Source organism: Phoxinus phoxinus, assembly GCF_949152265.1.
Source record: "Phoxinus phoxinus genome assembly, chromosome: 19".
Classification (NCBI taxonomy): Eukaryota; Metazoa; Chordata; class Actinopteri; order Cypriniformes; family Leuciscidae; genus Phoxinus; species Phoxinus phoxinus.
This window is the reverse complement of record NC_136894.1, coordinates 18,075,492-18,088,004: the sequence shown is the minus strand read 5'-3', so window position 1 is coordinate 18,088,004 and position 12,513 is coordinate 18,075,492. Positions and strand designations below refer to the sequence as shown.

The 12,513-nt window shown below is 42.3% G+C and overlaps 1 protein-coding gene across 1 annotated transcript; it reads right to left on the bottom strand.

Annotated features, from left to right (window-relative positions):
* Positions 1-6,300: 6,300 nt before the first annotated feature.
* LOC306987267 (uncharacterized protein) lies at positions 6,301-8,056 on the bottom strand. Its single transcript, XM_079591378.1, has 3 exons — positions 7,283-8,056; positions 6,529-6,611; positions 6,301-6,430 (listed from the first exon to the last, which is right to left on the bottom strand). The coding sequence occupies exons 1-3, from the start codon at positions 7,418-7,420 to the stop codon at positions 6,313-6,315; spliced, it is 339 nt and encodes a 112-aa protein (XP_079447504.1). The 5' UTR covers positions 7,421-8,056; the 3' UTR covers positions 6,301-6,312.
* Between the last annotated feature and the right edge of the window lie 4,457 nt (positions 8,057-12,513).

Genomic DNA, 12,513 nt, shown 5'->3' with positions numbered 1-12,513 from the left:
TGCACGCTATGTCCCGCCTGCAGATATACCAGGCCAAATCGCTCAAAGAACTGCACGTGGGTTGTTCTGACCCGGAGTTAATGCAGGAACTGCAGACAGCAACTGACTTCACCCCGCGTTTCCTCGGGCAGACAATGTCTACATTTACCTCAGTGGCAGACAAGGATGTTCCTGTTCTGCGTGCGAAGGATGCAATAGATCAGGTCCCTTCAGCTAACATGAGGTCAGGGTTTTACAGCCCATACTTTATAGTATAAAAGAAAGGTGGTGGGCTATCACTCTCTTGGGAGAGTGGAGACTTCACCCCAAGGTGGTCCAGCTGATTTGGGGGACCAGGTGGTGAACTTGCAAGCACTGCCCCCAGAGGAAGCAGAGCCAGCCCTTGCATTGCTGTGTGCTGTTTGCGCCCTGTGTGTTAAAGGGATAGTTCACTTTGAAATTAATTTTTGATATGTTTTAGCTTACCTCAAGGGCATCCAAGATGTAGGTGTCTTTGTTTCCACAGTATTTTTATATTTTTAGGTCAAACCGTTGTTGTCTGACAGTCATATCCTGCAGGTCTATGGGGTCCAGCTCAAAGAGCATGCACAGAGAAGTCCAAATTAAACATGATTTAATGACTCGTAAATGTAAGTACACATTGATGGCCTAAGACACGAAACTAGCGGTTTGTGTGAGAAAACGAACAGTATTTATAGTTTTTACCTCTTGTAACACAGCCATGTCCAAGTGATCTGAGGGCGCGAGCGCTTCCTTCTGTGTGACGTGTGCGCAGACTGGTGCATAGATGTATACACTAGATGTCGCCTTGGCTACGGCAGTTCATTGGAACGAATGTCTTTAATGCGAAATCTAGTGTATATATATATATCTATGCACCAGTCTGCGCACACGTCACACACCAGGAAGCGCGCACGCCCTCAGATCACTTGGTCGTGGCTGTTACAAGAGGTAAAAACGATATAAATACTGTTCGTTTTCACACACAAACCGCTCGTTTCGTGTCTTAGGCCATCAATGTGTACTTACATTTACGAGTCATTAAATCATGTTTAATTTGGACTTCTCTGTGCATGCTCTTTGAGGTGGACCTCATAGACCTGCATGATATGACTGTCAGACAACAACGGTTTGACCTAAAAATATCAAAATTGAAAATACTGTGGAAACAAAGACACCTACATCTTGGATGCCCTTGAGGTAAGCTAAAACATATCAAAAATTAATTTCAAAGTGAACTATCCCTTTAAGGTGGACCGCACGCAGAGCTTCAGAGGTTCAGAGCAGCTATTTGTCTGCATTGGAGGCCAGTAGAAGGGAAAGGCTGTTTTCAAAAAGAGGTTGGCCCTCTGGATAGTGGATGCCATCGTCTTGGCGTACCAATTCCAAGGTGAGCCATGTCCCCTTGGGGTGAGGGCACACACAACTCAGAGCGTTGCCTCCTCCTGGGTGTTGGTGCGTGGCGGCTCTCTGACAGACATCTACAGAGCTGCAAGCTGGGTGACACCTAACATATTCACAAAATTCTACAATATCCGAGTGGAGCCAGTTTCTTCCCTTGTGCTGGGTACAAACAGGTAATGTGCAGAGTACTTGTGTGCATGCCGGGTTGGTCAGCCCCTATGCTAGGCTAGATGCCCCATATGCTGTGATTACCTTTTGGTTATCCCAAATGTGTATTCTTCCATAGTACGGTTTTCCTACTTTGCCCAGGGAAATGTCCTGTAAAGATCCATATGTAGCGTTGCCCCAAGGGTCAGTCCATATGTGTAACTCTACATGTTACCTTCCTGCGGGCACTATCTCCGCAGTGTCCCTTTCCATCTGTACTAGGCATGCTCCCCAGTATTATCCAGCCAATCATGGCTGTATAATTGTATAAGAAAGGAACAGCAGCTATTGACATCCCCCTTGAAAAGCACTGTCCTTTCCATCCCACCAGGTATGGAGGTCTCGGCTCCTTAGCACAAATTTAACTGTGTAAGTTTTGCATGCTGCCTTATATACCCGTATACACGTGGAGTGGCTTACGACGCAACTCTCAATAGGCTTGGTTAAAGGTGATTGGGCTTTATTCCCAAAAAATAAAATAAAAAATTAATAAAGTGCCCATATCCAATAAATAATACGGTAACACTTTACAATAAGGTTCATTTATTAAACATTAGTTAATGTATTAACTAACATGAACTAACAATGAGCGATACATTTGTTACAGTATTTATTAATCTTTGTTAATGTTAGTTAATATGAATAAAGCTGTTCATTGTTAGTTCATGTTAGTTCACAGTGCATTAACTCATGTTAACAAGATTTTAATAAAGTATTAGTAAATGTTGAAATTAACATTAACAAAGATGAATAAATGCTGTATAAGTGCAGTTCATTATTTGTTAATGTTAACTAATGTAGTTAACTAATGTTAACTAATGAACCTTATTGTAAAGTGTTACCATAATACTAAAAATAAATTTGCAATTTGCACAATAATGAAAGGAAACCATAAAAGTAAAGTAGGCTACAACATGTTATTCAGCCAAAAAAAAGAAAAAAAGAAAGAAAAGTGCATAGCATACAAGGTAGGTGCACTCAGAACAAATACAAAAATAAATAAATCAAATGCCCAAATCCACAAGTATTTTAAATAAATGTCCAAAATGAAATAAAGTGCAACTGAAAAATAAAGCATAAGCTCAAAACTAAAACAAACACAGCGCAATTGCGCGTTAGGCAACAAATAAATTAAGAGCCCAAATCCAATAATACTTTAAATAAATGTGCAAAATTATAAAATTTGATTAATGTCCAAAACGAAATAATGTACAAATAATGAAATAAACAAATGGCTACTCACTCACAAAGAGTACAATCAGTGTCGACTCCACACTTTTTTGTGTTGTGTGCGAGAAACAGTCGTTCTGCCAGCTGTGCAACTACTGTATAGGCCTCGTCTCGTTTGGCATCATCCAGAAAAGACAGCTGCTTAAAACGAGGGTCTACTACTGCAGCTGTAATGTATAGACTGTTAGTCATCATCATTCGGTTTTTAAACTCCCACCTACTGTCAATTTCTTCGACCAGCTTCCTTTTAATTTTTTTGGTAATGGGGCTGTCATCATCCGCGATGGCCAGGTGACGTTTCTTCAAGTTTGCCAGCATGGGTACTGTTGCAGACAGGGACGCGTTGTCCTCTTCAGACAGCAGCTCAGTCAGGGTTTTCATCGGTTTCAGCACATTTTTAATGTCCTCCATAGCAAACCAGTGTGCTGTGGTAAGGTCCAGTGTACTGCTGTCGCTCTTCTTCATAAAGTTTGGGTCAGACAGCACTGCGGTAATGGGCCAGCGTTGCTCCAGTAGTCGCTCCAACATCAAAAATGTTGAGTTCCAACGTGTAGACACATCCTGAATTAGTTCATGCTGAGGGATGTTTTGCTGCTCCTGCTTCTGTTTTAGCCCAGTTTTTGCTTTGTGCCCCTTTTTGAAATGTCCCACCAGATGACGTGATGCAGCCACGGCACGACAAATTGGATCTTGTTTGAGTGCAGCGTTAATACAGAGCTGCAAAGTGTGCCCGACACACCTGACGCCCTGCATCTCTGGCCATTTATGTGATTCCTTTAGTGTTTCCACACAGTGGCATATTAGCCGCGTTGTCACATACAACAGAAACTCTCTTTGCTTCTTGAATTCCAAAGGTATCAGCAACTTCAGATAGTCGCGCAGCAATGTTTATTCCCGTGTGTGCCTCTTCTATTTGTTTTGTCTCAAGCACAAGACTCTGTGCTTTCTAGTCTCCATCAATGAAATGGGCAGTCACTGTCATATAGGACTCCATTCTAAGAGATCAGTGCCTCGCTGTGTTGTATTAACTCTAAAACTTTCTCTTTGAGTCCCTCATATTTTGCGGTTAGTGCATGCATGATTGTCTGGCGTGCTGGCACTGTATATCCAGGTTCCAAAACTTTCTTAAAACCTTGGCCCTCCACAACAGCAATAGGCCTCATATCCTGAGCAATAAAGTTAACAATTCCTTCCGTGATATTATTTTTCTGTTTGGATGATAAAGGAGGCTTAAAATCCAGCGTGGTTTGGGTGTGTCTGGGGGATGCTACCGTCATTGCGGATGGGTGTGCCTGCAGTTATAAAACAATTATTATACTAAAACATTGAAATATGTCAATTCTGATATGTTCATATTGCCTACTAAAAACAGACAGGGCAACCTAACGCTTTGCTTACCGCTTTTAGATTATTTGTCATGTTTGTCATCGAGCTGTGGAAGGCAAACTGTTGCTTGCAAAGTTTGCATTCAACCTTTTTCCCGTTATCAATTTTAACAAAATGCTTGCCACACTGTCGATGTCTTTGTTGTTGACATGTTAGAAGAGGACTGACTATTAAACGGTCTCACAATTAAATAAATATTATTCAGCAAATCTTCTATAGCCTAGGGGAGAGCAGGGCACAACCTAACGCATTTTGGTTTTGGCTCAATTATTTAAAAAATAATTAGGTTAGATTAATCTTTTTTTTACACAAGAAACATACACATCTCTGCTACAAATGCACACTTAAAGTTTTTTTCTAGGACCTTCCATTTTCGTACAGTTGCACTGAAAGTGACAGAAGTGCAAATGTTACAACTTACCCCTTATGCGGGGTTAGTTGTAACAGACAGAGGGGTTAGTTGTAACACTTGTGTGTAACACACATAATTCGGTACTATTTTATCTGTATAGTTTGATATTGTTTGTACATCTGTATAGATAGATATCCATACATCCATCCCTCATCCAATCACCCTTCTATTATGGATCAATATCATGGATAGAGATATAGAAAAGGGCTGAACAGTTTTGCATGCAAAATTATTATTATTATTAATAGTAACAGTAATAATAATAAAAACAAGCTTAAAATTACATTTTAAAGTGTTTATTACATGAAAACAGGCAATATTTTAAATAAATAAACAAGTGATCAATATAGTAAACAAATCATAGCCTACAATATTGTGAACACTTGGCGGCTTAGTTGTAACACTGTGCTACAACTAACCCCGCTGTGTAAAAAATATTTTAAACCTAGCTAACAGTTGCTAGGAGTTGCTGACATGTTTCAAAATGGTGCCATGTTTAGCCAACAAGACAGTGATTAAGACAATATAAAGTTAGATTTGGTGATGTACACACACAACTCAGAAACAGAAAAATACGTATGATGAAAAAAAATACTTAGATGGTGTCAAAACACTCTTTGTCCCGTATCTTCACAAAATATTACCAAAACTTTTCACAAATCCACGGGAGACCGTCTTCTGGCTGCGAGAGAAAAAGAGCGTAAACACAACCCGCGTGACCCTGAGTAAGTACGTAAAAGGTCCGTGTTACATTTAGCCCCGCGTTAGGTTGTGCCCCGCGCTCCCCTACTTATCTGTCTCTCTTCTCCAGTGGGTTGGGCTAATCCAAAAGAAGTGAAAACAAGGGGGGGGGGGGGTTCTGAAGACAGACTGATACCTGTGAAACTGTGGTGCTCTGAAAACACCCCCATTAGCAATTAGTGCTTTCCACCTGATGAAATGAGCACGGCAAAACTGATGAAATGAACGCGGCAAAACTGATGAAATGAACGCGGCAAAACTGATGAAATGAACGAGGCAAAACTGATGAAATGAACGAGAATGATTAGAATTTTGGTCGAACCAGAACGGATCGACCAATTAATCCACTAATCGACTGGGACATTACAGCCCTAGTTGGCACAACGTACCCAACCTTCTAACAACGTTTTAACAACATGGCCAAAAGATTGCTATAACTACGTTGTGTGGTAAAGGTTGTTACAGCGTTGTCACAATGTTGACATTTAACCACCGTTCAGGGCCATTGCTTAAGGTTGTGCCTATGGTGTCTTGACAGCCACTGGACTACATCTGTACTCATCACTGCCCTGAAGCATGAAAATCAGCCTTTTAATTTTCAATCGCCTGTTGGTCTCATTGTGTTGTTTCATTCTTCATCGAGCAAGGATGCGTTTCATTTAGCCTATGTCACGGGGTGACTTTTCCTGGGGCGGAACCATAGTGGCAGAGATTTGTTCCGCCCGGATCAAACACCACCACTTCCTGTTGACCTTCCCAGCGCCAAAAAATCAGGGTAATTCGACGGCAGGTGCGCCAATGAACAGCGCGATCCCCGGATTGGATGAAGGGGAAGCAGGAGGAGTATAAGGAGGGCTTCCAGAAATCAGTTGGGGCGGGTTGTTGCGGCGGTCGCGCACCGCCGCGGCTGTTGGTTCCGGGTCGGGTTCAAGCTAAGCGTGGTGGTAACCGCTTCCAGCCGTCGCGGCGAGAGGATCTGGGCATCTGGGCAAAACACGAAGGACAATACTTGGTGAATATTGTGGACTGAGCGAACAAGGATCCGGAGAACTGCGAAGAGAAAGGAAGAGACTGGGTTGAGTATAATACAGACCGTGTTTTGCATTGTGATTCAAGTGTCAAGTGTGTGTTCGCTGTTGAGAGGTTACCTGCAGGACAGCTCCCCGGAAGTGCCGATAACCGAATCCCTTTGGGAGAGAGAGAGAACGGCGGCCAGGACCCGAGCCGAGCGCTGCAAGAGAGCACAAGACGAGCATACAGGTTGATCCATGTGTGAGTACCCTGAGAAATCTATGCAGTAACAAATTCATCGAAAGTGTATCATCTGTGAGCTATGTGTAGTTGGATCTGGGAACACGAGTGGCCCCACTGTGGAAAGTGAGCGTGGGAGAGCCAGAGGTGGTGGACAGGAAGGACGACGGGGTGGTGTGGCAGCGACGTCTCTCTTGCTGGTCCTTCGCTAGAATAGCGTTTCAGCGATCCCCCCCCCCCGAGATAAACGACGTAGGGAAAAGTGGTCTCTGGACCTTAAGTGCACTTGGATTACGTGTGAAGTGCCGTGGGTGAGTCAGTGTCTTGACTTTGAAAGTGTACACTTGAAGTTTGCCGTGTTGTGTGCGTGTTGTCACAAAGACCACTTTCCAGACCGGTTCCCTCTCTGGGGACGATAGGATCCTGAAGTTGGCGGAGCAGCTGGCCCATATATTTATGCCGTGAACATCACACCACTCTCTGTCTCTATAAACTCCTATGATCAGAGCCAAGTAAGAACCCCTTGAGCAACTGTATTAATACGTTAACTGTGTTGGAGGAACTTGTGTGTGTGTGTGCAGTGCCGGAGTGGAGAAGAGGGGAACGCTCCCGCATGCTCCGAGCAGACGCGTCCCGGGCGGATACACTTACCTGTGTGGAGTCGCCTGGAGAAGCGCTCGATCCAGCACCGCCGCCGTGTTCAAGCCCCCGAGCCATCGCTATCACCGAGCCTGAGACAAAGAGAGAAACGGACGCATCGCGCCTACGAAGTTTCTGAGTGAGACCCATTGAGCGAAGTTATACTTACCTGTGTACCAACCGAAAGACCCAGAGTTGACCCAGATCCAGCGGATGTCCTGGAGGTGCTTGCCTTTATACCGCCGGACCACCGACCCATCCCTCAAGGAAGCCGCCGAACCCCGCCCGAGACTAGAGGTAACCCTGTCACCCCTGACCCCAGTACTTCCCTGCTGTGTCTTTGTGCCCAGGAGAAAAGAGCGCGCCATCGCGTGAATGTTCGTGAGGTGCTTACCTTTATACCACCGGACCACCGACCCATCCCTCAAGGAAACCGCTGAACCACGCCCGAGACAAGAGGTGCGACCTGGGAAAGAGAAGGAGAGACGAGTAAGCAAACAGAAGGACAATAGGGCCAAACATTGAGACAAAGGACGAGACGACTCATCTGAGGTTCCCTCGTGCCTGGGAGAAGGAGCGAGCCGTGGCGTGGACGCCCTGAAGGTTCGACCTAGGAAAGAGAAGGAGAGGCGAGTAAGCAAACCGAAGGACATCAGAGCCAGACATTGAGTCGAAGAACGAGGCGACTTATCTGAGGTTCCCCTGTGACGGAGACAGCGGGCTCCGAGGCGGCGTCCTCACCCTCCAGTCCCCCCCCTGGATTTTAGCCCCCTTCACTCCCCCCTCCCCCGATTTTAAGTAGGGGTATCCCTGGGAACCTCCCCGAGGTGGAAACTAAGGGAGGAGCGGTACTCACGCGGTCTGCTCCGACCTGTGACACCTATCTTAGCTAAATAAGATACGTAATTATTCAAACACAACCTACAACTTAATTTTCTAATGTGACTAATGTAGCCTCCAAGCGGCAACCTCCCTGTCTCTCTCTTGAAACCAACACGGAAGTGAATTAAATGGCAATTCATCGACTGGCCGCTTGAGGCTGGCTGGAGAAGTGAGTCAAATCTGTATCTCCCCCATGTTAAAATGCCCAACTTTACAGCAGAAAAAAACATGTTAACAGCCTGGTTCTCTATGTGGCTTTGGCCTATACAGCTAATTTTGCCCTTCATAACAAATGTGAGGGGGTGAATTTTTTTATAACTCATCCGTTTAGTTGATTAATATTTAAAGTTCTGCAAAATTAAGGGTGTGTCCACTTTTGAGTGACAGGTGGATTCCCGATGATGTCAATGCTAATTCCAGCTGCTGAACTTGCCATCTCTGCCGTGTTTGTGCTTTTTTTCGGGATTATTTCATATAATTTCATACACTCATTACCTCGCCCATGCCTTTGGATTCCGTCGTTGTCGTCCAGTATCGTTCGAGAGAACAACCAGCGCTGTATTTCAGTTGTTTTCCTCTGTGAACATGCACTAATGGATGTCTGACAATTTATATAAATTTATATAATTTATATAAACAACAATAAATATAAAGGCTACACTTGTTCTGCGGTACCGTTGCACTGGAACAGATTATAACATGCTTATGTACCGTCAGATGAAATCCTGCTGGTGTCGGTGCTTTCTCCGTCCATGCAATAAATGCACATCCTTGAATGAGCACGGATTTCTAGCGCATTTACTTGAACTTCATAGGTAATATATCTATGGTTTGACCCATTTGAGATACGGCCAAAATCAGAATTTAAAATGGACGGAATAATAAAGCTCTCTACAAACTTGACGAGCGATGCCGCGCTGACGGACCATAGACTGTAAAAAAGAGTGACTGACATGTATGAACATAATCACGGTCACACACACTATCAGAGTAATATTGTAAGTTACTGCATACATTTTCAACTAGCAGAATAGCTGTACAGAACCACGATACACAGTCTCACTTGTAGCTATGTCTTTTAACTATTATAATATTTCGAAGGGCAAAAACAGGACCTTTTAATTGGCACTCTGATTTTAATCATCAACTGTCACTTTAGTGCGAGGCCCTGTGGAGTCACAGACTTGGTACTGTGAGTAGCATATAGCATTAGCTCCCAAGCCTGAGCTAACTCCTTATCGTCGCGCTAGGTGGGTGTGGTTTCAGATAGCCAGGCTCCTCAGCTCCGCCTCTTTGCCCATATTCTGTTATCCGGGAGTGACGAGCAGTGACGCGAGGCCAAGATGGCGATGGTCGGCTCCGCCCACTTTAGTCTTCAAAAATGCTCTTCAGAAACCTACGGGTGCTCTTCAGAAATTTACTGATAGCCCCATTAAATAATAATAAGGATAAACAATATTTTAAAAGTATATAATTATCTAATATCTGACTAATTAAAAATTAACCTCAAAACACAGAATGCTAAATGTGGGATATCTATATGCCTATCTAGCATAAAAAAAAGTTTCTCACATTGCTATAACATTGCTACAGCCCTGTCACATCTTACAATTCTACGTTGTTACAATGTTGCGAGGACAGCAACATAGTCGCATAGACAGCGGCGTTGCCATATCAGAAATGCAACGTGCCACAGACGTTGCCACAACGTAAATGTGTTTGCTGGGTAAACCAGTCGCATCCAAAGCCGTATATAGAGCCCTTGGATTCTTACTATTCTTGATTAGTGTTTGGATGCATGTCTCTAATTCTGAACAATTCGTATCTAATTGTTCTCTGTCAGCCTAACTATTTTCCTGCATTTATCACATGTGAAACCCTCCCCGCTGACAGAGAAGGCTACGCTAAACATGCCAAGATGCCATGACTCCCCGTGCTTGTAAACTGATTCTGACTTACCTAATTGTTTGCTAAACTCATGAGGACAGGATGGAGCACGAGAGAGAATGCAGATGGCAAGCACGGATGACAAGTTAAAAGGATAGCGAAATGCCAACGCGTTGTGCTAGCGATAGCGAATTAGATGAAAAGCTACTACAGTAGCAATGTTGCAAAAAGGTTACACCGCAGTAGCGGCGCCAGGATTTTGATTGTAGATGGGCCTCCAGAAAACTGGATGGGCCAGTTAAGAAAAGCCAAAACAAAACAAAAACGTGTTCCCTTTCATCTCCGTTTCAGCGCTTTTCTGCGGCACTGAGGACAGCGACTCAGTAGATTTCTAAATTTCTGATGTCCATCTACAGAAGCCAATAATGAATCAAAATAAGATTATTTGTATTATTTTCAAACTTTTGTTTATACATGTTTTCATAGCCTATACCTCAATAGCGTACCAACACCGGACATCGGTGTGTTCAGATGTGTGCGCACTGCAGTTGCTAGGAAACAAAGACGCGCGCGAACATGGATTTGTGTCGCACGGGTCAGCTTCTGTTTTCGGTTAAACTGCGCGTTGATTGTTTTATTACTGCGTTGTAAATAGATAATTTCTATTACCCTATAATATAATTTCTATTAAATTCACTGACAAATAAAATAAATTGTTAAACTCAAACTTCAGATTTACTGGAGCACATTTTATACTGGTCTAGCAACGCCCCTGGGCCTGGGTCAAAAGGGGTATGGTATAGTGCCGCGGGTGGTACCCCGTCCATTAAAAGTGACGGCTTCCATATGTGACAAATTGGTAGTGAGAATGTGTTGATTTGACCACAAAACTCAAACTCTTATTTAACCCTCTGGGGACCGCAAACGTGCCGGCGCGTTTTGCTTGTTTTTTTTTACATAGCAGCAAAATAGACATAAAATACTCCGTCATTTTTGGTCATACAGACTTAAGAAATATGAAAAAATAAGCTGTTGAATGTCTACTTTTGTATGTGTCCACTTACAATCGAAATAAAACATTGTGCTTTTGTAAAATAAAGAAAATAAACAGGGTGTGCTTTCTGCCTCTCCGTCTCCGTGAAATTTTTTTGTCTGGTGCACGTCTCTAAACTAAACAAAACTCAGCGAATACTATTCACCCAGGCATGAGCAATATATCTTTATAATCATTTAAGTGTGTACTTTTAAATTATATAATTCAAAACTAAAACAAATATTCTCTGTTTATGTAATCTATATAAAAAGAGCGAGTTCTCATTTCAGCTCATTATACCTCCTTATCTTTTAATGTGACCACGCCCACGCAGAGCGCGCACTATTCAAACGCAAATGATCTGAGGCAATACATGCAAACCGGCCACATCAGCTCGATAAAACACACCAAGTTTAATCAGATGAATGTATTGTCATCTTGCGAGGAATAATCCTGGGAAACTTACCTCAGAAGTGCTGGTTTCACTTCGAGGAGCAATGGATCCAGTTGAGGATTAGTAGTAAGTTTTTTATTCTTATATGCTTTGTTCTAATCGCAATATGGAATAGTGTCTGTAAACCGCAAAAAGACTGTTTAAATATGAATTGCGTTTCTGTGTGTGATGAATGAACGGCATATATGCGCGCTGTTGCTACTTGTTGTGACTAGTTTTGGATAGACTATAAAGTTTTTACTGTAAAATAGACATCAAATAAGCTTTTGTTAGCCAGTTTCTGCTCATATGTTAATAGTATGTATTGTCAAATATAAACTCATCAACTAAGATGTTAGAGTGTTTGTTCCAATGTAACGTTAGGCTATATCAAACTAATGAATCCTTAACTTTGAAATATGTATGATACTTTAAAAAATGAAAGATAACACTTGAACTATTGTTAAAATTGTAATTGTTGTTGATTTACATGTGAACACTTTTTAATAAAATAGCAAAAAATATATTTACAAGGTAGATGTAAAAAAATCTTTATAGGTCAATATAAGCCTTCTCATTAAATTATTTATTATTGTTTTTAATTAGTGACACATTTTGGGCAGATGATGTATTCCAAAACTTTCTGAAAATACAGTATGAGAATTAACTGCACAATTACTAAAAATGTTTACCTTGGATATTATACAATTTGCATGTATACAACATTTTTTGAAAAAAAAAAAGTTTCCAAATCTAACTTTGAACCAATTCTGTAGAATGGCTCATATAGCCTATTTGAACAGGATTTGTTTCCAGTTATGACTATGGACTAAAAATGTCCTTTTGACTAATTTATATTTGGATTATATATATTTTATTTATTTTGTCCTCACATTCTTTCTTGTGTGACACACCTGAATGAAAGGCTCATTATGCGGGGTCATTATGCGGGCCATTGTCTTCTCAGGTGTGTGAACCACTTACTATTCATGATGGTGTTGAATCGTC